This window comes from Pezoporus wallicus, unplaced genomic scaffold (assembly GCF_028554395.1).
Source record: "Pezoporus wallicus isolate ANWC-B61680 ecotype Strahan unplaced genomic scaffold, APGP_CSIRO_Pwel_v1 contig_4722, whole genome shotgun sequence".
Taxonomy (NCBI): Eukaryota; Metazoa; Chordata; class Aves; order Psittaciformes; family Psittacidae; genus Pezoporus; species Pezoporus wallicus.
Window position 1 is genome coordinate 2,900,037 of NW_026641840.1, and position 24,930 is coordinate 2,924,966.

The 24,930-nt window shown below is 44.6% G+C and overlaps 1 protein-coding gene and 1 long non-coding RNA gene across 2 annotated transcripts in view; both read right to left on the reverse strand.

The window, feature by feature from the left end:
• Positions 1-344: 344 nt before the first annotated feature.
• On the reverse strand, positions 345-5,092 carry LOC130607977 (uncharacterized). Its single transcript, XR_008974408.1, has 3 exons — positions 4,548-5,092; positions 1,877-1,974; positions 345-571 (listed from the first exon to the last, which is right to left on the reverse strand). It is a non-coding gene; the product is annotated as an uncharacterized LOC130607977 (long non-coding RNA).
• Positions 5,093-5,122: 30 nt separating this feature from the next.
• HMGA2 (high mobility group AT-hook 2) overlaps positions 5,123-24,930 on the reverse strand; it is a 118,508-nt gene continuing 98,700 nt past the window's right edge. The window contains exon 5 of the mRNA XM_057425529.1: positions 5,123-5,287. Within this exon, the coding sequence (XP_057281512.1) occupies positions 5,240-5,287 (48 nt within the window). The 3' untranslated portion in view covers positions 5,123-5,239. The remainder of the gene's footprint in view (positions 5,288-24,930) is intronic.

The following is a 24,930-nucleotide window of genomic DNA, read 5'->3' on the forward strand; positions in this document are numbered from 1 at the left end:
GTGCCAGGGATGAAACAGCCAGACAGCAAGGGTGACTGCATTTTTCAGGCAACGTATATAATACACAGTGCCAGACATTCATTTGACTGAGCAAGTTGAGGTAATGAGTTGGGTTGGAAAGGACCTCAAAGCTCATCTGGTTCCAACCCCCCTGCCACGGGCAGGGACACCTTCCACTAGAGCAGCTTGCTCCAAGCCCCTGTGTCCAACTTGGCCTTGAACACTGCCAGGGATGGGGCAGCCACAGCTCCTCTGGGCACCCTGTTCAATAAAGTTTCAATTGCTATTATTTCTGAATCAAGAAGGCATATAGAAATTGCAGCTTTATTTGCACTGTACTGAAGGCTATATGACAAAGGACTTCTGTACATTTGACAATTAATGTGATCAGGAAGATGGTCAGAGATAAAAAAAGGATGAATTGAGTGGCAGAAGTTCTTCATCTATGTATGCAGAGATGCCAGGGTGAGATACATTCCTTCATTCAGGTTTCAGGCGACGTCTGAGGTATGACAGGTCTGACTCCTCTCTTGTGATCAGAGAAACACGTTGCCATTGTGCTGGATCCTGTCTGTAATGACGACCAGAGCAGATGTTTCGGGTTTCAGAGAAGCTACGGCCTATTAAATTGCTGTGCGAGGCACTGGCAGCGCCAGCTTTCAGTAATTCCCCGTCTCCGTGTGGATGTGATGTGATGGGAGTGGAAAGCAAAAGCAGAAACTTAATATGACCCTTGCCACAGGCATCTTGGATAAAGCACTCTTGGCTGCCAGACAAACACAGGCCTTCATCCTGCAGAAGCTGATTAGTTTTATACACACAAATAGTCCCACTGTGGCATGAAGCGTGCAGAAGTTTATTGGAGGATGCCCCGAGAAGGGAAGTGGGAGTGCAGCAAGCTGGAGGAATGACTAATAAGCAGAGGGGAGTTAAGCAGAGGGTAGCAGAAGTTCAGCTACTTGGCTGATCCATCAGGTGGGTGGGTTACAGCTGGAGCATCACATCAGATAAAGGAAGACCTGAATGATGGCAGCCACAGGGAAGAAGACCACCAGGAAGTCTGAAAAGTGGAATGATTCTTTAATACCACCGAGGAGGGTGAGAAAGGAAGATACACAATGTGAGGAACGCAATTACTCACATGTCTGACTCAGGACTGAATGGGTGTTACTTCTTTATGCTTTCTTTTGTGATTGTGTTTTGGTTATTTTACAAGTAAGCAAGCCCAAAGAGAACATGCTGTGAAGCCCTTGGGAAAGCAGAGGTTACTAGGCCAGAGGAGATTAGGGGGAGAGTTTGCAAATGAGTGAGCACAAAGAATGTGTAAACCTAAACATCTGAGGAATTAATATCTGAACAACCACTTCAGGTGAGAGGCGGAGCTGCAAATATGAATCAATGGACATGCACCACGACCTTTAGAACTCTCTGTAACAGGCAGGAGGGCCATATAAGAGCAAATGAAGAGAAGAAGCCAGAAGAATCCTGCCCAACTTGCCTGTGACAGTGTGGTGTGGGGGGAGGCTTTTAATGCAGAGTTTCCTGAGCTCCTCAATTTGTGCCCCAGACCATAACCCTGTCTTTGCTGCTCTGAGTACCTGCTCTTTTTAACCTAATGGCTGCAGAATGGAGACTCCATAAACCTGGATGCAAACTGTGATCTTGCCTAAAAAGAGGAGACGGCTCATCATCTTGGTGGATCCCCAAGAGGCAGGTCTGAGGCCAGTCAACAAAACCCACTTCAGCTTGGCCCTTGCTATGGTGTTTCCTGCTATGGTGTTTCCTTGCTATGGTGGGCAAGACTGCAGCATCCAGAGTGCATGGCTTAGCCCTTAGCTCGGCACGGCGAGTCCCAGGCCAGGAATGGGTGCCTCACCTTTAAGGGAGAGTCACAGGATGTGTCCATCTGCCGAGCACCCAGCCCTGGGGTCCCTAACAGCAAGTGCACTTCTTCTCAGGCACAAGCCTACGGTCCTGGGTCAAAAAAAAGACGACTCCTTGCATGCAAAGCTTTCACAAATTTGGTCACTGTGACCAAACTTTATTACCCATTTGATGGAACTGTGACAAAAAGTCTAAGAATCAAACAACATGGGGATCACAGAGGCTATTATGTTTATTGTGCTGAACAGACTGTGATAATCCATTAAAGGAACATTTTCAACAAGCAAGCGATTTGAAGTACAATCATAGACAGCAACTCTACACGAAGAACAAAGCGTAAAGTTAGAAGACACTCAAAAGAAAAAGTAAACTGTAGTTAAACATCTTGAAGCGTTTTTTTTTTTCCTTTTTCCTGCAAACACACCTCTCTTGCAGAAATGGTAAAGAGTTAAATGTCCAGTCTTAGTTAGCAGTGACCACCGGCAGCAAAGAACAGTCGTATAAAATTTATCTCCCACAAAAATAAACTATATATATAAAAAATTTTATGATGTTCTCACTGATTCGATGGCCACATGCAATTTTTCAGTCTGAAAAAAAATGAGGTATAGTAGGCCCTAAGAGGTAGTAATGTGTTTTGATTGTACTACAATATAGAGAAAATACAAGATTCAGTTCATCAGAGTGGTGAGTCTCTCAGAGGCTGAAGTGTGACACACACCCAGCCATTATTACTGTGTCATCCACGGAATACTGTGGGTTTAAAAAATGCAAGAACAAAACCCCAAAGGGGACTTGCTTAAGGCTTGATTCGATGCCCTTTGAAGTCAGCAGAATTCCTTCTACTACCTTCAAGTGACACTGGATTTGGCCTGTTAGAGCTACCGTATAGCTAGGATTATTTCTCTTTCACTCGGTATTAACGTGTCTAGTTGTAATACTCTGATCAGCTCTTTCTCAGCGATTTCCGCCACTGAACCCTCTGTGGGCTTTCAAGGAGGGTCCGTATTGCTTGACACTGCCTCTGGGAAGAAGCCAGTAAGTAGTTATCTTTAACTGCATTTGGCTTGGTACTAAAGCCATACTAACAGACGCCTTCCTGAGAAACTACCCCTGGCCCAGTTATTAATACAACGGTAAAAAGTACTGACTAGGAAAGAGAGGAAGAAGAGGAATAAAACAGAACTAGAGAAAGCAAAATAGGAGGAGAGAAAGAGAAGGAACAACAAAAGTGAGAGAGAGAAGAATAAAAAAACCTCTACATAAGAAGCATTTAAAATAAATCTGGCTGAAACATATTACAAAATCACATTTGTGTAAAATACACGAAAATACTTGTCAAGTATTTTCTTACAATCTACTAATTTCTTCTTTTCTTTTTTTTTAAACACATATATGTGATTGCATTATGCAAAAGCTGAGCTTGTTGCTTCCCACCTACAAAGCTTCAAGTTTCTTTGAAGGTTTTATTTTTTTTTGTTCTTTTTTTTTTTTTTTTTTAATACGAAAGTAATTTAAAATGTGTTCATTTTCCACAAGTTATTTTACAAAAATAGTTTTCAATTAGGGATTAGTTGCAGTCCTAACTGTTTCCAACATCTCAAAACTAATGCTGAAAGTAACAAGTTCATTCTATTTAAAGTCTGGAGGTAGGTCTTTGTCAATCAATTAGTCCATTTCTTTAAACAATTCATTTGAGGTACAAACTTGGACAGCAATATTTAAACATTACAGCTAATTTTTTTTCTATGTCCTGTAGTGTCATTGCAGAAAATTATCCTCACAAACCTATCAGCAATTCAGTACAAAAATATATTCAAGTTAACAGTACATTACACAGAAGTCTAGCAGAGAATAGGGTAAGTACATTAAAAAAAAAACCAACAAAACAAAACAAAACAAAAAAACAAACCAAGAGAAAGAAAAATACATAGTCATGCCAAAACACAATGAAGATATTGCTTCCTTAACTGCAATTAAGTGTGGAAGTAGAAATAAGGGGGAAAATGCAGACAGTCGTGATTTATCTACCCAGTAAAAATTTCCTGCATTGAATGTGTATAGCAGCATGTATTTATCAGTCTGTTGAGTTATTTGTAAAAAATCAGAGGTAGCACTGAATAGTGGGGTAATATTGCATCTGGTGCTAAAAGTGCTGCTTTGAATGAAAAGATGGAAAAATGTCACCGGCGCCGGGTGCTCAGTGAACCATCCTATGTCAAAATACATTGCTTAAAGTAATGCACGAGCTTAGCTGAGGTACATGGTGGTTGTTCTTACATCAGGACTGATGAGTACTGAGGAGAGATGCAATTCTTTTGAAATACTGGTATGGGGCAAGTGGAATTAGGCGAAACTAAGCAAAACATCTGGATTATGTTTGTTAGGACAAATACACGGTTAATTTTGAGGTACCTTTCTGTATGTTTTAAAACGCTTTTCTCAATAAAGACTTAGTCATTAATGGCATAAGGTGTTTGGTGTCAGTCATTTTTGTTTCCATAGAAAATGCCTGGATCTACAGAAAGCCAACTCTTGGCTTCCTCTCGTCCAGAAGATGAGGGCTGTTCATTTTGTTTACTACTACTTCTGCTGATATGTTTGTATCTGTTACTATACAACGTATATCTTTGTCTTTCTTCCCTTTTGCAAAATGAAAGTACCTTTTTCGTGTGGATTTCTTTCTTCCGCTTACCAGCTGAATGAAGTGAAAGATCAGCTTTCATTTTTTTTCCTGAAATAACAGTAAGTCTTAAAAAAAAAAATAAAAATAAAAAATCAAGTACAAGTCTACAAGAAGGTTACAAGAGAAAAAGAGTAGTATCTATTCCCTATCTTTGGTGTTCTAAAACAGGGAGTTCACTAAGTAGGGAGTGGGCTCCTGGAAGAGTTGCAAGGCTTTAGTGTTACACACACAGCCTTTCCTATTTCAATGCCCATTATAATGACTATGTTACAAGTTAATTGTTTCTATGCAGTGCAGTGAATGACATAAACCCGATTCGGAGCAATTTTTGACCCACTCACCCTTACTTAGCAGCTCAAATGAACTATTAGTAGGTTAAGAGAAAAGAAAACAGTAATTAAAGGTTGCATCGTTAATCTGTGTCCCCTTTGTGTTACAGCAGTTTTTCACTAAACCTGGGACTGTGAAGGGATTACAAAAAAGATGATTAGTCAAATCCTTTTTAAGGTTATGCAATTCCCCACTCCCACCCCCCCACTCCCCCCACCCCACCCCCCCCCAGGCAAAAGTGGAAAGACCATGGCAATAGAAAATAAGTGGTCAAGGCAGTGTCTTCTCCCTTCAAAAGACCCAACTGCTGATGAGGTAGAAATTGCATGGTGCGGTCTCCTAGTCTTCCTCTGCAGACTCTTGTGAGGACGTTTCTTCAGTCTCTTCCTAAAATACACAAACAGAAAAATAAATGCTGCGGCAACCATGTGTCTTATGCTGCTGACAACTACCTCCTGAGCTAACAAAATGCCCTTTACAGCTGCTGTGACATCTCAAGAAGGCACCTTGGGAAGGAGGTGCAGGTTCCCTACTCTCTGATCCCCCCCCACTTTTCCCTACCAGGCTTTCCACCTACCCCAGGGGGTGCCAAGAAAAGGCAATCAGTGCCATGCTCTGTCAAGGGCCTCTTATGGCCAGAAGACATCAACAGCTAGAAAATGGAAAGCATTTTGAGCAGGTAAGCTAAGTCTCTGGGAAGCTTTCTCCTCCTTGTAGGCTGTTCTCCTCCGCCCTAGCGCTACCTTCATGTTTGCCTTCAGCAGGCCTGACCAAACGTGATGCTCTTACACTGCTTATTTAACAAATGTGCAGTACCTTTCAGGCCACGGGTGGTAAACTGGGGGCAATAAACATTTCTAATGAAAGGGGCTGTCAGTGAAAAGTTGGTTTTTATCATCGCCTAAGACAGCACGTGAAAAAGATCTAGGAAGAAGAGGAATTTACCCCCTCAGCCAACTGAGACCTTTGAAGAATGACCAGCTTAAAACAGCTTATAACAGTCTTCATACTTTAATAGATTTGATTTTCCACATGGCTTCATTTTGTCTGGGTGGCTAACTGACACAATTTATAACTCTCTTCCTTTCCCAGGCCACTACAGTACACCATTCAGCAAAGCATGCCTTAAAGCTTGCCTGCGTTATATGACCAAACTTCCATTCATTAGTGTTTGAAACACCTCAGCTGTGAAGGGCTCCTAAATGCTACCATGTGTGACACTACTGCGGAGGAGCAGCATCAAGGAAAACCACTGGGCTTTAATCACAGGCCACTGCTCACTGCAATCCCCTTTCAAAAGGTTTTAACCTCCCCCCCCCGCCACCTCCCCACAAGAAAAGGCTGAAAAAAGCTGTAAATCCAGGAAATAAACAGAAGTATAAATGAATGGATGACAGCTTAAAAAATATAACCATAGCAGCATCAAGCCATGAGATTTCACACTGGTTTTGTTTAGTCTGCTTTGGGTTATGTGGGAAATGTGAAAAGCATGAAGCAAACGGTCCCCCCTCTCCCTTCAAACCCCTACCCCCTGCTAAAGCTTGGGCCTCAGATATTTAAGCCAGTAGGTTTATACCTCTTGACTAGGAAACAGTCCATGACGCTGGGGTAACCTCTCAAGCACCAGGCACAAAGAAAGATGTAGCATGATCAAAGCCGTGGATAGAGGAAAGAGAGCAAAGTCAAGAGTCAGCTGCCCTCCGACCTTGAATTTTCAATTAATATTTGGATTCCAGAAGACACTGATCTGTCATGCAGATGAACAATTTCTTCCTCACAACTCACGGCCACTCGTGGCAGTGTTATAACCACAGTGCTGCTATGGAAATGATCCCCAGCTCACAAAAGGAACAAGCAAATTTCACTCCGTCCCTGGCGGCACTGGGGGACCTGAGCTCACACTCCATCGAATCCCATTAACGCGTAAAGGATTTTCCCTGCTTATCTTCCTCCCAGAACGGGGACTGTGACTGTTACAACACGTAAGTCAAGAAGAAAAATGGTATGTACAGGCATCTAATGAAGGGCTAATTTGGGTTGCCTGTGGAGAGACAGCGCAAAGTACGTTGGTTTGAGCCTTGGTAATTCAGAACTCAGGATGATCACGGCAAACGCTGGCTTTGCCTCCAAGCCAAGTATTTCAGTTAAAAATTACAACTGTGGGTTCTGTGCTCTTAACATAATACAGGTGAACGTGGCTTGGTATTTGATGATGACCACATGCTTAATTCCTCACAGCAACTCAGTCAGTCCCTGAGCCTCTCCTCACTGCTTCCCAAGATGGCAAGTGTACACGTGAGCGTGGAGCAGCAGCTCCCTGTTTTATGCTTGGCTTGTCAGGGGACTACTGAAACCTGATGGACTCATTTTCCATGAAGGTAGGCTTCCGATCACAGCATAAAGAAGGATGGGGGAGAGGCAAAGTATCTGGAAGAACTTACTTCAGAGCCCAGCCAGAGTGGCCACAAACAGCTACTGCAGTTAAAGAGTTGCCTACTCTAGTGATTTTTACTGTCAACCTCACAATATTTCTTTTACTTATAGTCCCTGCTCCATTGACCATGAAAATTAATGAGAAGCTCTTCCTTCATGTGTGTATATATATATATATATGTTCGTGTAATGAGGGATGAGTTTCTCTCATCTGCATATGTGCATGCAAACATGTGTACCTGTAGTACCTGGAAGGATGAGAAATAAAAAAATCAAGCTAACCGCCCCCAAATACACGTAATACTTATTAGATTTCTTATTTAATAATTATTAAATAATGAACTAATTATTAAAAATATTTGATACCAGCAGACGTTGAATTGACATCAGTCCTGGGAAAGACTTTTTTAATGAAGAAAAGCTGTCAAAGGCATCAGATTGTTGTTCAGCAAAGAGAAAACTTTCCTTCATTAAGTTCATTCCTTGCAAAAGCCTAGGATAGCTCAGTTACAGACGGGTGGTTTTAAGCCAACCTATCGTGTAAGTCTCTTGTCAGGGCACAGATGGAGACATGATTGCTGCTCTGAAGGGCTTACAAGTCAAACAAAGGGATAATACAAATCAGACATATATGCATGAAGGGACCCAAAGGAAGAAGCAAGTAGAGGTTCTGAAAGAGAAAATGCAAATGCGTAAGACCAGAACAGAGAGGGAATTTTTGCATTTGTGAAAAACTGGTTGCAAATATCAGAAGATTGTGCAGCTGTGATCTTTAACCCACCCTATGCCTCTACAGCACACGTCTCCCCAAAAGATGGAGGGGGGCAGGCGTTTTGAACTGTGCACCCCTTTGTTGCAAACCAGCTCTGTGCTGAGTCATTCCAGCCAGGATTCACTGAAGTGCATTGCTTGGCATGTGAGGGCACTGGGCACCTCAGGGGAAGGATGCTTTACCATCAGTGAGCACCCTCCAGGCACTTGCAACCCCTCACAGACCCACCGAGGTCGATGGCCTAGCCATGTAGGATCAGTCCCCGGGCCAAAAGCGAAACACTTTGTAAGTGCAAAAGTGCTTCTGATCAAGTTGAAGAGAAGGGCAAAGCTCAAGAGGGGAAGCGCAGTCATTAGAGCAGACATCAGAAATCCAAGTCATTCAGTCACAGCACGATAGCCACGCAGAGCATAAATTCAGCACCACCACTGCCACAGGAAACGCTCAGCCAAGAAGCAAAGGTTTCACGTTGCACGGCAGCCTTAATTCAGGTTGTTCTCACTTTTTAGGTGCATTCACTGGAGTTGCAGAATGGTGACATGTGTTAATTGAGCGTGAATGTTCATTGACCCAGTTTTGCCTTGAACTGCTACTCCCCTGGTTATTTGTTTTCTGCTCCAGCAAGCTGGGGAGCAGCTGGGTATCGACTGCAAAGAGAAACCTGAGAAAGCTTCAGACCGGGTCAAATCTGGCTAACAGGGAAGCCACAGCCAAGCAGAGCTCAGGTAAATAGGACAAGCACCTGAAGGGCAAGGTAAATACCTCCACGCACAACTCAGGCTTTACTCCCTGCTGCTAAGACAATATCCCAGGTAGTTCCCTGTGCATCTGTGCTCCCCACATAAGTGTATCCTCAGGGGCTGACTGGCATGAGAATGTGCTGCTGAAGCAGCTTTACTTGGCTGCATGCATGCTTATCACAGAGTGATATTGCAAGACAAGCTGCAAGCTGTGAGACAAACACCCTGAGCTGTTTCCTCCCTTAGTTGCTGTAACTGCCCTACCAAGCAGGGAGTGATGGGGAGTTGCTGTCTCTCCCACAAAAAGAGCACCAAAAAGGCTTTCTCCAAAGCTCCTATGTGCACAGATGTTTAACAGGTCTTTTCTGGACTGACATCGCTGGCAAGTGTTTGGCAGATGTGGACACTGGACTGGGATTCTCATGCCTGTCTGATGTTGGGCCCAGAAGAAGATAAAGGACAAATGCTTCACAATGGCCCAAAGCAGGTATTTGCCCTCTGAAGGGCTACTCTGCAGGGGGGCAACTGGCACCACAGTTGTTGACCCTGATTTAACAGTGGTGAAGGTAACAAAAAGGACCAGGAGGCAGGACAGCAGGCTTCAGTCAGAAGTGCTATCTGCAGCCAGCATGTCTATTTCATAGAATCATAGAATAGTTAGGGTTGGAAAAGACCTTAAGATCATCCAGTTCCAACCCCCCTGCCACGGGCAGGGACACCTCACACTAAACCATGGCACCCAAGGCTCTGTCCAACCTGGCCTTGAACACCACCAGGGATGGAGCATTCACAACCTCCCTGGGCAACCCATTCCAGTGCCTCACCACCCTTACAGGAAAGAATTTCCTCCTTATGTCAAGTCGAAACTTCCCCTTTACCCCTTGTCCTATCATTACACTCCCTAATGAAGAGTCCCTCCCCAGCATCCCTACAGGCCCCCTTCAGATACTGGAAGGCTGCTATGAGGTCTCCACACAGCCTTCTCTTCTCCAGGCTGAACAGCCCCAACTTTCTCAGCCTGTCTTCATACAGGAGGTGCTCCAGTCCCCTGATCATCCTCGTGCCCCTCCTCTGGACTTGTTCCAACAGTTCCATGTCCTTTTTATGTTGAGGACACCAGAACTGCACACAATACTCCAGGTGAGGTCTCACAAGAGCAGAGCAGAGGGGCAGGATCACCTCCTTCGACCTGCTGGTCACGCTCCTTTTGATGCAGCCCAGGATACGGTTGCTTTCTGGGCTGCAAACACACACTGAGGCCAGCTCATGTTCATTTTCTCATCAACCAACACCCCCAAGTCCTTCTCCGCAGGGCTGCTCTGAATCTCTTCTCTGCCCAACCTGTAGCTGTGCCTGGGATTGCTCCCACCCAGGTGTAGGACCTTGCACTTGTCATGGTTAAACTTCATGAGGTTGGCATCAGCCCACCTCACAAGTGTGTCAAGGTCCCTCTGGATGGCATTCCTTCCCTCCAGCGGATCAACCGAACCCCACAGCTCGGTGTCATCGGCAAACTTGCTGAGGGCGCACTCAATCCCACTGTCCATGTCAGCAATGAAGATGTTGAGCAAGACCGGTCCCAACACCGATCCCTGAGGGACACCACTCGTTACTGGTCTCCAGCCGGACATGGAGCCATTGACCACAACTCTTTGTGTGCGGCCATCCAGCCAGTTCTTTATCCACCGAGTGGTCCACCTATCAAATTTCAACTTGCCCAGCACAAAATTTCGTAACATGCTGTCCTTGGTGGGATCTGGTTGCCTGAAGATAGGAGCCCAGGGCTGCTTTAGATGCCCTGGGTGTTTCATCTGGTATCTAGCAGCCAGGTCTTATGTGTCATGCCTGCCTGCCTTGTGTGGATGTCTCTGATCCCCTGGGACACCTAAAAGGGCACAGACCAGCAGTGTTGCAATGTGTGGCCCCCCTAACCCTCTCCAGAGTGACGATGATCCCTGCTTTTCAAGGTTCCCCACTGTGGGAAACAAACCAGAGTATGCTGCAGGAATAATGTGAAGTGATAACCGCTACCATGTGCACCTCATTCCTAAAGCTCAGACAAGAGCATCCCCCACCTGCAGAGGGCAACTGGCATTTTTGTAGAACTGTTTGTTCTGTTCTAATACCCTGGGGCAAAGCTCCTTTATGGCTGTTTCAAGGTTAATTGCCTTTGCCTCACAAAGCTCACTGACAGTTCAGCTGGTGATTCAGTTTTTTCACCTTCCGCTCATGAATTTCTGAGCTGCGGATTTAAAAACACCAGACCCAATGTTTTGAGATGAACTGCAGGATCACAGAAACACTACACATGGAGCCTCCGAGTTTGTCAGAGCTTTTACTTTATAGCAAAGTATTAGCTATTGGCACAGATTTTGCTGGCTGCTTTCTAAGCCCAAGAGGGTATGCTTGAATAGATATGTCAAAAAGAACTGCTGACAAGAGCAACTTGCAAACTGTGGACCATTGTCTGTTGTTAACTTGTCTGAAATCCCCTGGCACGCAGGCTAATGTTTTCAGAGGAGTCCCTGAAGGCAGTGGCTCCTATTGCAGATGCAGGGAGTGGGGCTGCGCACAGCTGAGACACAGTGCCAACACACCAAACTGCTTTAGGAATCCTTACAGCACGAACAGGCACTCAGTAGGTTTGCTCTGTGTGAAGCTTCGGGTGGGATCTGCTGCTTCGAGCTACTTCATTCTGCAAAGCACACTGACAAGCTCAGTGACAGCTGTCACTCAGCAGTAAGGCAAAGTTTAACTCCAGAACCTGGATTTAGAGCTCAAATTGATGCAGGTGTTTCCTTCACACATCACAATAAACAGATTTATTGGGGCAGAAGAGGTCACCATGGCCATATACAGAATGGCCACGCAACTCTTCTTACTGCTGGATTAAAGCATGTTTTTAAGAAGGGCGCCTAAGGAAATTATTTCAATGCAGAAACTCCGCATCCCAATACATATGTGTAAACCAGCCCACAAGCAAGACATTTCTGTCAGTGCAAGAAGGAGCACAACTTCTCTAGCTTGGTGACTAAAAGCACAGTTAAAAACTCTGCCTACAGAGCAGTTCTGGAGCCTCACTGCCCTCTCCCAGCACTGCTCCTGCAGTCCTTGACCAAGACATGGGACAGTCCTGGGGCAGTGACCAAGCAGGTCTTCCCAAGGAAGCAAAACTCAGTACTTAAATGACATTAAACAGAGGGACAAAGAGAGATGGCAGCTGATGGGAAAGTTTCGGATTGAGATTCAAGGCGTGGAAACCAACATTTTACTTTAAATGTGTAAATTCCTATGGACTTAGCCTCTAATGGCCCACCTTGTCATGTAAGGATGTTAGCCTTCTAAAGACTGCAGACTTGGCCATAGTGTTGAGTCCAGTATTTGGACACCAGCAAGGAGCCTTGCTGAGCTGCTGTTTAACATTCTCAGGGCCCAAGTGCATGACGTTGGGCATATGCAGAGCTGCCTGCTGCTGTTAGGAGCAGTCTAAGGGTTGGCAAGTGCCTTAGAGATCATTTTGACTTGGAGATGTCTTCAAAGTTTCCATGCTCAAGCAGGCAATGCACAATAGGATAAGACTTTGAATGTTCACGTACACAATAGCACTGGTTTGGAAACTCACAGGCAGACTTGTTTTGAAAACCTCATGATCTCTGATTTGAACCTGATACTTCAATCAGTGTTTTCTACCTTCTACGAAGCAACTTACACCCACCCAGCTGTTGTGTGTGGAGGATGCACCTTTATCCTGTTGAAGTCACTCCAGTTTTATAAAAATAATCAAATATTTTGTGAGGGATGGAAAAGGAGCAGAGAGAACAAAGCAAAGCACTGATGCTGTCCTGCAGGTGACCAGCATGTGGTTTCTGAGCTGCATGTTTAATAAGCAAGTTAAGGGTGTCCTCTCCTTTTGCTGCAGGGACAATACTGCTTGACTAGCAAAAAGGCTGTTCATAGGGATTACTGGATGATCCATGTCCCCAGCTGTTGGAGGAAGTGAATTAGCTGGGGCAGTCAGAGTGAAGCTGCTGGGACTCAGCTGTTGGTGAGCATGACAAAGGCCAACAACAGTGGGCAAGGTGGGAGACCCAGGAACCGCTCCTACAGAGCCCCTTCTTCTGCTGAAGGAAGTGTCTCGCAAGGCTTTGCTGAATTACAGCCCTCGAGTAACAGGTTCAGGTAACAGGAGGGGACTAGGACAGTGCTCAGGAGGATCCCTACAGGTCAGGACAAGACAGGACAGGACATTCCTCTTTAAATACAGATTCAGATCTCTCTTTCCTGTTAGATTAAGGGGGATTCAAAAACATTTCTCTATCTCCTAGCTTATCTCACACTAGGAGAACTATTTGATATAATGGAGTGATAACGAGTCTGCCTGGTTACTCAGAGAGAAAAGTCTTATCTGACACAGGACTTTTAAAGCCAGGAGGGCTCACACTGAGAACTTTCAGAGACGGGAATTAGACTGACTGATGTTTAGATACCTTAAAAAGTATCTGCCTTGGGCTCTGCTTTTCAATGTCTGTTACAGATGGGCACGAATGAACCTCAACTCCAGGTGCCCAACTCTGCCACGTATTTTAGAGGAGCCCTGAAGTTAACTCAGCAGTGAGGCTTCTGCAAGGCAGCAGGGCACTCACTCAGCGCTGAAGCCTTTTGAAATTGAGACTCAGCTGTCTAAATTACGTCAGGCCAGATTTCTTAAACACATTTTGGCATCTGAGTACAGCAAGTGCCTTTTTGACCTAAGCAGGTCAAAACACTTTGAAAAAAATCTGTTCCCCATGTGATTAAAAGGAGACTAAAAATCTCCAGCAAAATCTCAGCACGAGTCGGAAGAATTTTGCAGGCAGCACCATCTGAAGTCTGCAAAGCATGGACCTGAAGTGAAAATGGTGCTTGAAGCAATCACGGGTGCTGTGCTAATACTGGCAGAGTCTTTATTTTGTCTTGAAGAGCTTCAACCCTACAAGATGTAAACAGTTCTGGTGGGAAGGAAATAAAATATTAAGGAAAAGAAGGCGGCAGTTCTATTAGAAACATATACAACTGAGCTGGACTAACCCCAACGTTGAGAAGCTGCTCTTACAAACCTCTTGTGGAGCTGTAAACTGGAGGAGTAGTAAACTGCTCGCACACCACACTTCAGAGCCAAAATCCAGGCTGGAGCATAAGGCAAGCAGAGGCTCTAATAAATAGTCTCTAATCACCAATATGTATGACCATAATTAGGTGAAAAGAGCAAAAAACAAGAGTGGATGTCAACCTTTAACAATCCTCAGGCTTGCGCAGGTCACTGAAACGCTGTGGGTCACTGCATGAGCTCTGCCTTCTTGTGGCAGTGGAGGCAGCAAAGCCCAAGAGGATCCTGGAGCCCACACAGGTAAGCCTGAGGGAGTGCCAATTTGTGTGCATATTTTATGTCGAGCAGCACAAGGAGGACCACGGTGAAGGTCTCCCAAGAAGGGAACAGGGAAAGGAACACTAATGCAGACTTTGAAGTGGAGGTCAAACCCCCACAGTTTACCTTCTGCCACTTCCCCCTCATGGTAGAACATGAAAAGGAGAATGAAGGAAGGCCTGTTAGATTTCTATTCCTTTTTCCCCCCTAAAAATGACTACTTGTTACAGACAGGAAGCAACTGCCCGAAGTTATTCACCTCCAGTCCTTTATCACTTAAGAAAGCATTACAGCTCTGTCCACAGACCCACTGGCAATTCTTGCGGTTTGGGAGCACCTCTCTATCTGCAATGATAAATAACAAAATAAGGCGTCTTCCCTTTTGAATCCCAGCTCAGAGATTTTGCCAAGTGATCAAACTTGTCTGAACCTTGGCGCAGCAGCTTTGAAGTATGAAGAAAGAGACTGAAAACCTGCAGCCAAGAGCCACACACACCTCATTAGGGCCCAGCCATGCGGGAAGGCTGAGCGGCAGCCACCGGCCCTGTAGACCCACTGGAAAGGGGCTGCGGGAAGGGAAGATAAAAGAGCCTTTCACAGTGGAAGTGCACCAGTGACATATTTACGAGCGCCAGCCCCGAGGCTGAGCGTCCTGCGCCATGCCAGCGCAGCCCTTGGGGTGGGCAGGGGCACGGGGGCTCCGCGCCGCTGCCGTCACTCTTCTGCAGTGTGCCCTGGCTTTCCTCTTCCTCTCTTTTAGTTTATTTCCGAAGGAAGGAGTTTAACATACAAGGCTCTACCTTCCATGGGTCGTGAATTGAAAAGCCCCCCCCCCAGATGAGAAACGTATCTGTGAAAGACAGCAATCTGGTTCAGCAGAGTTCATGTGAAACTTGGTGGTGTAATTCAGCTCAATGGTTTTTCACTTTGTTCTTAAAAAAGAAAATAGCCCAACTCCCCCTAAAAACCCAAAACAAAAACAGCGAAGCATAACAGACTTGTAAAACACTTTAAGAAACTTCTGAGGAGTTTATAATCACAGATCTTACCACACAGACACTGGTGAGGCTGTGTGCTGGCGAGTAAAGCCGAGTCTTTGACTTTGAGAGCTGAAGCTCTGGGTTTAATTTTCAGTTTCAGACTAAACAGCAGGTCTGCAGCGAAAGGCAGAGCGATGACTCCTGAGCAGAACGGGGTAATGGAAATGCTTTCCTTGCAGACTTTACTGATTGTGTAACCATGGAGCGCCTCTTTGTGCAGGCAAAAGCCCAAAATCCGAGAAGTTTGTGTTGGTTTTAATAAACTCCCCCCCACCCCCCCTTTTTTTTATAGCAAAGAATTCTGCTATTTTATTATGTAATGCTGCAGGCTAAAAATATATCCACTAATTTAAGCCATCTTGCCAATAAATCTACAAATACCAGGTAATCCAAAAAGGGTAGTTATGGTTTAATGACATACTCTTCTTGTCATCTTAATACGTTCAACTCCTGAAGGATTTAGAGTTATGCATTTTAAGATTTTTGACAATTTCTTGAGTATCTCCACACAACCTGGTGGAAAGGGTGATAAAGTAGGGTCCTCTTCAGCACAGAGCAGCAACATAGCTTCGCAAGCTCCATCGGCACTGCGATGCATGCTACCACAGGGCCAAGCTTTTTCTTTCTCTAAGCAAGACAGTCTGATTCAAAATGAATAGGGCTGTCCAGTTTAAAAGATAGGGATTATTTCCTTTTGATTACAGAACCTTTTATGGGAGTTTCTCTTCCATTTGAACACATCTATATTCTCTAATCAAATCACAAAAGGTATCCTGGGGGAAATGTGTGTTCAAAACATGTTTTCTTTTAGGACTGAGACATTTGCTGCAATTTATACCTCCGTGTTAATTTATTCTCCTCTTCCTAAACACAAAAAATTACTAACATAAATTACAGTTAATGTCTCACTGTATAACACAGTTCTCAGGAGACTGTTAAAGTGATGGGTGAGCTGCCTACCATACTGTAACCGTCTCTTTGTTGCTCTGATTTCAGTTTTCGGATTTTACCCCAAAATAAGCATGGGAATCATGGAAGGGGAGGGGGTAAAAGCCATTCACTGCCTTGAATCTGATATCTGTCAGGTCCTACAGCTCACGTCCCTTCCTTCCAGCCTCAAGTCTGGTTTCAATGGAGCTCTCATTTTTCTTCCCACTAATCCTGCCGTGAGATCAACCATTGGTAACTCTGTGAGAAATTAAATACTAGGATGTGGGAAATCTGAGATCTGAATTCAGGCAGAAAGTGGGTGATTAATTTTTTTATTTCCTTCCTTCTATTTTCCCATGATGTTGTGTGGCAAATAACCCTCGAAACCCGATATCAGACATCAGCCCCAAACCTTTGACTATATTGACAGAACAGACACAAACCAAGAAGTACATTGGCAGCATTATATCCCTTTTCAATATAAGCAACAGTAATTTCCAAAGAGAGATTTTGGCCAACGTTTTCTGAAAACATTCTGGCATTTCCAGAATTGCCTTCCAATGGGATCAGCAGCAGAACTTCATCATGGTGATGCTCACCATCTGCTGGAGCAGACTTCATAGAGAATTTACCATCTGTGGCATTGGGATCCCAATGAAAAAAGATCCACGAGACAGTTTGCTATGGTGATGTGAGTGTTACAGTGCCCAACAGCCAGGCAGTCATTTTGAATGGCTTTTTCTCTTTCCTCAGAGTGAGAAAAGCATATTTATTCATTTAGGTCCTGTAAAGATGAACTTAGGAAGCTCACAAATGTTGGGCTGCCCAAAGGTTTAGGCCCTTCATTCAGAAAATCACCTACATACTCCTATATCCTTCAACGTGAAGAATCTGGGAGCGTAATTCTCATGCATGGTCTACTAAGAGGCTGTGATACTCCCAAACTTCTTACTCTGTCTATAAACAAAGCAGCACCATGCTCACAATACCCAATGAGCAATTGATGACCATGAGCTCTGAACGGCTCCCCACACGGCAGCCTGCCTGTCACAGCCAGTGCTTGCCATCTGGGTTCCTTCATACAAACACAGCACTAAGGGACAGCACCATAACAGCCTCAATGGAAGTGATATGGGATGGAAGCCCCACCAGGGAAAATGGTTTTAGAGTATCTATCACAATTTTATTTAGCACTGACTTTTATGAATTCTTTGTCTCTGTGGTCCTCTCTGACTGCAAGGGGGGAGACATGCTCACTGATGTGGCCTATCCATCCCAGCCTTAATGTTTGGCCCAGGTGTCACAAGCTGATGGATTGCCCAGGGAGATCAGATGTCACCCCAGGGTATATGGCAGCACTGACTTCAAGGAACCAAATTCACCGAATTCCACAAATGCCCCGCTGTGACTGACAGAGTAGCTGTGAAATGCTTCTTATTCTTCCGTTCCAAGACGGAGCAACAAGGGGACCATATAAAATTCCCCATATGTCATACAAAATCCAGAATAAAATATGATATTAGCTTCTTATTGCTTCCTTCCAGAACATGTTTGAAGACATGTATCAGTTAGTAAGAGCTGAGCATGCTGTTCGTTTCCCTAGCCAAATCTTTTTTAATAGTACTGGTATGCAAACACTGTAACTGACCATCCCAGCAAATTATATAACAGATAAAAAATGTATTATTTTCATTGGTCTTAACTTGACTTTCATTGTGTTTACCTCCATTGCAGCATACCTCATTTTTAACATACAATTTGCCACAGAATTTACATGGTCCTGAACTGGCATGGCAAAGACGTAGTAATGTGTAGAAGTGGCAGATGAACTGGTTTATAGCCCTGGAGTATCTGTTAATAATATTTCTGGCAGGAAAAAGACCTTCTTCCAGTGACCTGAGCCAGGTGTGGAGGAGCAAACACAATGCTGACTGTGGACGATGCAGAGCCTTTATGAGAAGCTCAGGAGCCAAGCTCTGAGCGAAGAGCACTTTCTTCCTGCGCAGCTTTCTGACATTCCTCATCTTTGCTAATTAGCATTTTGATTATTTTTATTGCTGTAAGTCCAGACGCTGATTGTTCTGGCAGTTTCAGCTTTCTGGATATTGTTCTGGAAACATCTTAATCCAGTTTCTCCGAGGGTAGTCAAGTACTGCCTAGAATCCTGAATGCCTGTGAAGTTAGATACCCAAATACTAGCAGCACAGACTCTTGTTACTCTTGGACATCTCGGCCCAAGTATGTACGACGTGTATGCAAAAGTAGCCCGGTTTCATTTACTCTTGACTGATATTCTTTTAAACACTGTTCCCTGTCCAGCCATCTTCCTCAATGGTGTTTCCCAACCACATGCCAGAGCCCCTTCTCTTCTAGCTATCATTAGTGAGATTTCAGTTTGTGTCAAATCAGAGCCAAGTGCTGAACTGGATGGAGTACCTCCCTAAACAGCTTCCACAGCCACAGTCATGGGGTCAAAGACAAAGCCACCCTGTCCACAGCCACTGCATGCGTGTCCAGGGCTTCTTTCCCTGGCAGGCTGGGGAGAGGGAAGAGATGGGGAGAGAGCAGAGAGGGAAATGTTTTAGCTTACCCCTTTGGCCTTCAGCCTTCTGCCATCAACCGCAGTGTCTACTCTAAGTGCTATGCACAGAGAGGTTCAACAGCTGCACTCCATGAATGTTTATGCGTGCTTTTAGGGACAGGTCTTGACCAGCACACAGGGAAAGAGAAGCAACCTGAGAGCATGTCTATATTGAATGGGCAAACGTGTGACATGCGCTGCATTCAGAAAGCTGCCTCCTGCTGTAGGGCTTCTCTCAAGGGAACTGAATACTGCATGTTTGAACAGTTAAAATAACCTTTTTCTTGGTCAGAGCTGAAGGCTCCTCCTGCGTTGGGCTATGCCATGGCACTCCTGTTATCTGACTGACTCAGAAACTGGCTGACAAGGACATGAGATCTCCAAGCAGCACACTGCAGCAGGCAAGACTCTGAACCTTACAGACAGTCCCTGACAAGCCATGAAGCAAAACGACCTTGCTAAATCTGATTCCTTTTTAGTCACATCAAATTGTGGCTGCGTGTACTCTTATAACTGCCTTACTCAAAAAGGGAGCATCAGAACCTCAGTTTTGGGAATAGCAGCACTGGGAGACCACCCTAAAATGCATCTTGCACACTGCAGTGCTCAGTGCTAATGTCTTCAACGGAAGCAAGAGGCTTACCTGGCACAGTGCCGATTGCGGCACCCCTGCTCCTTAGGCAGTATACGGGGACACAGGGCCAGGCACCTCAGCCTGCCTTGTAGGCTACCCAAATACCAGATCCCAGCAAAGGCCATAAAGGGTTTCCAAGTTCCAAATAACTTGAGACAGGAGCCTGGGGGTCAGCTGCTCGGCGAGTGCCTCTGGTTCCTGTGGTGAAGCTAAGGCACCTGCTGACTTCAGGAGGGACTGGGCAGGTAGGAATTGGGGTATGTAGTGATTTTCTCCATTAAACATCCAGTTTCTGCCTGCAGAGAAACAGGGCTACCTGTACTCTGCTGGCAGCTCACAAAGATCGAGGGCTGGATTGCAGAGGTTATTTGAGAATCTACTGAAGCAGTGGTTATGATGCACACTTCAATACCTAAACTACCTTTGTAAAAACCATCTGCCTGCTCCCTCTGTGCTCTCCATGAACTGGTGGAAATGTTGGGTGAGATATTTCTAGATTGTCATTACTGGCAGCTACTCACATGAGCTGTGAGCAAAAGCAACTTCTATAAAAGTGATCTTTGTAAAACTGAGTGGTGATAATGGCCCTGTGGCTCCAGGTGCTCACTGTGTGAAATGGTACTCGCTGGCAAAGCCTTTGCCATCCCCACACTGAGAGGCCAGTGTGAACCTGCCCCTATCATAAAAGAAACTACGAAAATGTGAAAGGAAGTGCCTCACAGAGCAGAAGCCGGCATCTTCGGATCACTGCATGGATTTCTGATCTCTGACTCTTTAAAAGTCATTCTCTAAAAGAATATCTGAATATACTCCTGTTCTGAAGGTGTTTTTTTTTCTTTTCTTTCCTTCCTTCTGGTCACATAATATCTCAACTTATTGTTTAATTTATCTCAACAATGGCTGCTCTATCATAGCTATATAATAAATGACAATCATGAATACCTAAAGCCTTGAAAACCTGAATCTTACACTGATTTGGATATTTAGGTGTAGCCTCATTGAATTACCTTAGTCAGAGTATATTCAGAAGTTATGTCATAATGTAACACACAATCTGCTGTCAGTAATACCTGGCTTCCTCTTCTAGCCTTCATTCTTTAGAACAGGCTAGCACTTCAGCTGTTCATAGAACAGATTATTTTGGGTTTTATTTAAAAAACTCTGCTGTTTTGACGTTTTGTTTTGAGGGTTTTTGGTTTTGTTTTTTTCAGTCGTCAGACAAACTTTTCAGTTTCCCTGTCACAATAAACCAGTCACAAAATAAGACTGAATATGTCTTCCTTTGGAAACCACATTATGCAGCTGCCACCATTTTGTGCTGGACGGAGAAAAATGGTAAGGGCATAAAGCTCAGCACCACCCGCAAGTCTCTATTTACTGCAGGCATAAAGAAAGCATGAGACTTTCCTGATTTCCTTAAAATCAAACGCAAATCTCTCCCAGTTCAATGGCAGATCCATTCCCGCAGTTCAGGCATCCACCTGATTTATTAATAATTCTCTCCGTAGTCCCCATATTTGGTATTCTGATTTTGTCTTTTCCATTTTACACCAACCGATCCTTACAGGCTGCTTGAAATATAAACAGCAGGAGCTGGTAACAATGAAACACAATTTTCAAATTGGAGCCATTTCTCGTCAGAGTTCCCATGACATCATTATCCATTTGGTAAAGTGGCATCTTCAAATCAGAAAAATGTTTCCAGAACACTCAAAGGCAAAATCTGGAAGGATTTTGCGAAGTGAAAGTGTTCAAAGGGCCCAGATCAAGCCCTATTTTTATTTAAAAAACTCAGTTCCCAAGTGGTCATAATATTGGGAAGCTCTGGAAAAACAAAAATTCCAAGGACACCGATGGGGAAAAGGGTCAACAAAAACATGAAGCTATTTATGCAAAACCTCTGACCAGCTCCAACAAGCATTGTCCCCCCATGTGGGGGTGGTGGGAGGCAGGGCACTGAGCTGGAGGGCCCACAACAGGTCTGGGGCTCAGCCCCAAAGGGAAAGCTTTGAGCAGCTCCATTGGGTCCAGGCTGCACATGGGAAGGGAGGTACAGTGAGGCTGAGCTGATGGAGCTGTGATAAACACTGTTCACAGGGTACCAAGAGCCTCAAGTGCACGTAAGATGTCCCCCACTGCTGCCTTTGGGAAAACATTCAGTATTTGCTTTAAAAAAACCCAATAATGAAAGAATGGTAACTGAGACTTTCAGAGGACGCTCCGGAGTGGTGTATGTAACACACACGCACTCACCCTACACTGAAGCATAAAATTCCACATACCATCGACAAATAAAGTTTTACCTCTGGGATCCGACAACTTCTTGACTCCCTGTATCAGGAAAACCAGAAAAAGCACACGACACACAACACAGCTTGCTGGATGCATTGGGGCGAGCAACAAATTGAGGCACCAGGTCAACCTCCAGGGCAGTTTTTCAGTGTTTCTACAGCCAAGGCTCGGTCGAGTAAGGCTGCAAGGAGGGGCTTGGACAGTGGCACACACTCTCTCTGATGTGTATGTGCACCCACTTGGGTGTGAAGGATTTGCTGTCTCACGTCTTTGACGCTGGAAGCTTCTTTTCAACTTCCTGAAGTGTATCTCGGGGGTATTTCTACCACATTTCTGGCTGAGATTTCCCAGAAGGGCAAAAACAAATCCACGGAACGCTTGAAGCTTGTGGAAGTGCAGATTTATTTCACAGCACAGAGAGGGGATGCAGCATGTGCCTGATGCGTGCCCCAGCGCGTCAGACCTGCCACACAACCGCCAAGGGTCCCAGGCTCAGCTCTGCTCACTGTCTGCTGCTTTTGGGCTGCGTATGAATGTGTGAATCACAGATGTAGCTCCTGGGCTGCAGAGCATTACTGTGCTCTGCATTGAGTAGGCATACGTGATGGGTGCGGCTGGGGAACATATATAACTCGTGGTTGTGAGTGTGTGTGTATATATATATATATATATATAAGGACTAATTAACATGCGTAACCTTACTGATACCAAGGCTTAGGAATGAGTAACATGAAAAAAAAATATATAGCAAATCTACATTTTCTTTCCTATGCATAATTACACTTTTCTTTTTAGCTTTTATTCTTGTTTGGATTTGATCTTTCTGGTTATTGTTTTAAAAGCATCTACTGTATTTGGCATTAGATGCCAAAGTACACTTTGTGCATTTTGGTGTACTTTTTCTGTACACTTTTTTGTGTACACCTTTCTATATACACGTTATGTCCACTTTTCTGACTGTCTTGCAACTGACATGCTGTCTTTCAGACTCGGATACAAAGGATTTGAGATTTGCATGGACCTCCCAAAGAGATTATAAGAAGATTTTCAAAGGGCTGCTCTACACTCAGTATTTCTTCTCTCCAGAATGATAAAATCATGTCCTGTTTCCAGAAAACTCTGATAGCTTTCATGATGTTTTCCTAAATATATCTATTTCCTTTGTATTACCTAAGTGTGTAACTCCCCCATATGGCTGAGTCTACAGCTGCTACAAATTGCTTAAAGACTAGGAAAATTGAGACATTTGTATTTGGACTGCTTATTTACACACCTCGGTAAGAATATTCCTGCATCATGGTTGTAAGATCTGGCTGTCATTCTTTAGAGACAGAGCAGATTTCAAAGGAATGTCTCGGTTTTGAGGTTTAGGCACATATTTCCACGAGAGTGCTAAACTTACCAATGTCACGCAGTGAGGCTGGCTATCTTTTCCTCATTTTCCCAAGGAAGTGTGAGAGTTATGAGTCAGTGATCACCACAAAGATGTGTACAGACCACAGTATTTAAAGGTTTGTATTAATGATACGGGCGTATCATCAGTGGATTTTACTGCTGCATTTACCGTCTGTGTGATGGTAAACATTCAGTGCTTTGCGGATGCTTGAAGACATTGCAAAGGTTTATACAGGCGTCTGTACGGCCCTAAACTGGACAGCAGATATTCATAAAGAGATTTAGAGCATGACAGAGCTCTGCATGATGCTTAAAATATGGGAAAGAGTGATGGGAACTGAGCTGTTATTCCTAAAATGAGAATTTTATCTGGTCTTTCTGCTTATTTTTAAAAACGACACAAACCCAAGAGGCATAGGCACTAGAATCCCAGAATCACAGAACGGTCTGAGTTGGAAGAGACCTTAAAGATCATTCAGTTCCAACCTACCTGACATGGGCAGGGACACCTTCCACTTGACCACGTTGCTCAAAGCATAATCCCAGCCTGGCCTTGAACACTGCCAGGGATGGGGCAGCCACAGCTTCTCTGGGCACCCTGTGCCAGTCCCTCACCACCCTCATAATCAAGAATTTCTTTCTTATATCTAATCTAAATCCACCCTCTGTAATTTTAAAGCCATTCCCCCTTGTCCTGTCACTTCATGCCCTTGTCAGAAGTCCCTCTCCAGATTTCCTGTAGGCCCTCTTTAGGTACTGTAAGGCTGCTCTAAGGTCTCCTTGAAGCCTTTTGTTCTCCAGGTTGGAGAATCCCAGCTCTCTCAGCCTGTTTCCACAGGAGAGCTGCTCCAGCCCTCTGATTATCTTCATGGCCTCCTCTGGACTCCCTCCAACAACTCCACGTCCCTCTTGTGCTGGAGGCTCCAAGAGCTGGATGCAGGACTGAAGGTGGGGTCTCACAAGAGACCTCCTTCGACCTGCTGGTCACACTCCTTTTGATGCAGCCCAGCATATAGCTGACTTCAGGGTTGTGAGTGCACACTGCCAGGTCATGTTGAGCTTCTCATCAACCAACACTCCCAAGTCCTCCTCCTCAGGGTTCCTCTCAATTGATTCTCTGCCCAGCCTGTATTTGAGCTTGGGATTGACCTGACCCAGGTGTAGGACCTTGCACTTAGCCTTGCTGAATGAACTTCATGAGGTTTGCACAGGCCCACCTCTCAAGCAGCAGCAGTAGTAAGAGTAATGGTGATGTAAACTAACGCTCACTGAAAACTTTGAGAATACACTGAAAATTCAAAGCACAGGAAAGCACCCGGGGATGAAGCCTGACCAAGAGTTTCTGCTGCTTTCACCATAGCAGGCTGGGGTAACACGCTCACTATCACACAGCAGTTCCCAAGTGTAACCTCTTACAGTCCCCACTGATGAAGAAAGGATACACTTCTAACTTAGTCCAGACTGCCACATGGTAAAGCCATCTGGGAGGATATTTTGGAGGAAACAGATGGAAAAGGAAGAGATTCCTCTGAATGTAGTGTAAGATTTACATTATCCTCCATGAACTTCCATGTAGTCCCCATGTTTATATAATTTATCACTATTTCCTTAGACAGCTCAGATTAGGAAGCCTGCATGAGCTCATGTTCTTGTCTGAATTCTGAGTCTGAACCTCCCTCCTTTAAAGGGAAATCCAGTAGTGTAAAAAGAAATCGGAAAAAGGCACAACTGGACTTAAGTGAAACCCAGCAGCACGAAGTTCCTGATCACTGTCCCAGGAATTACACTGCTTTACCTCCTGCTTTCAAC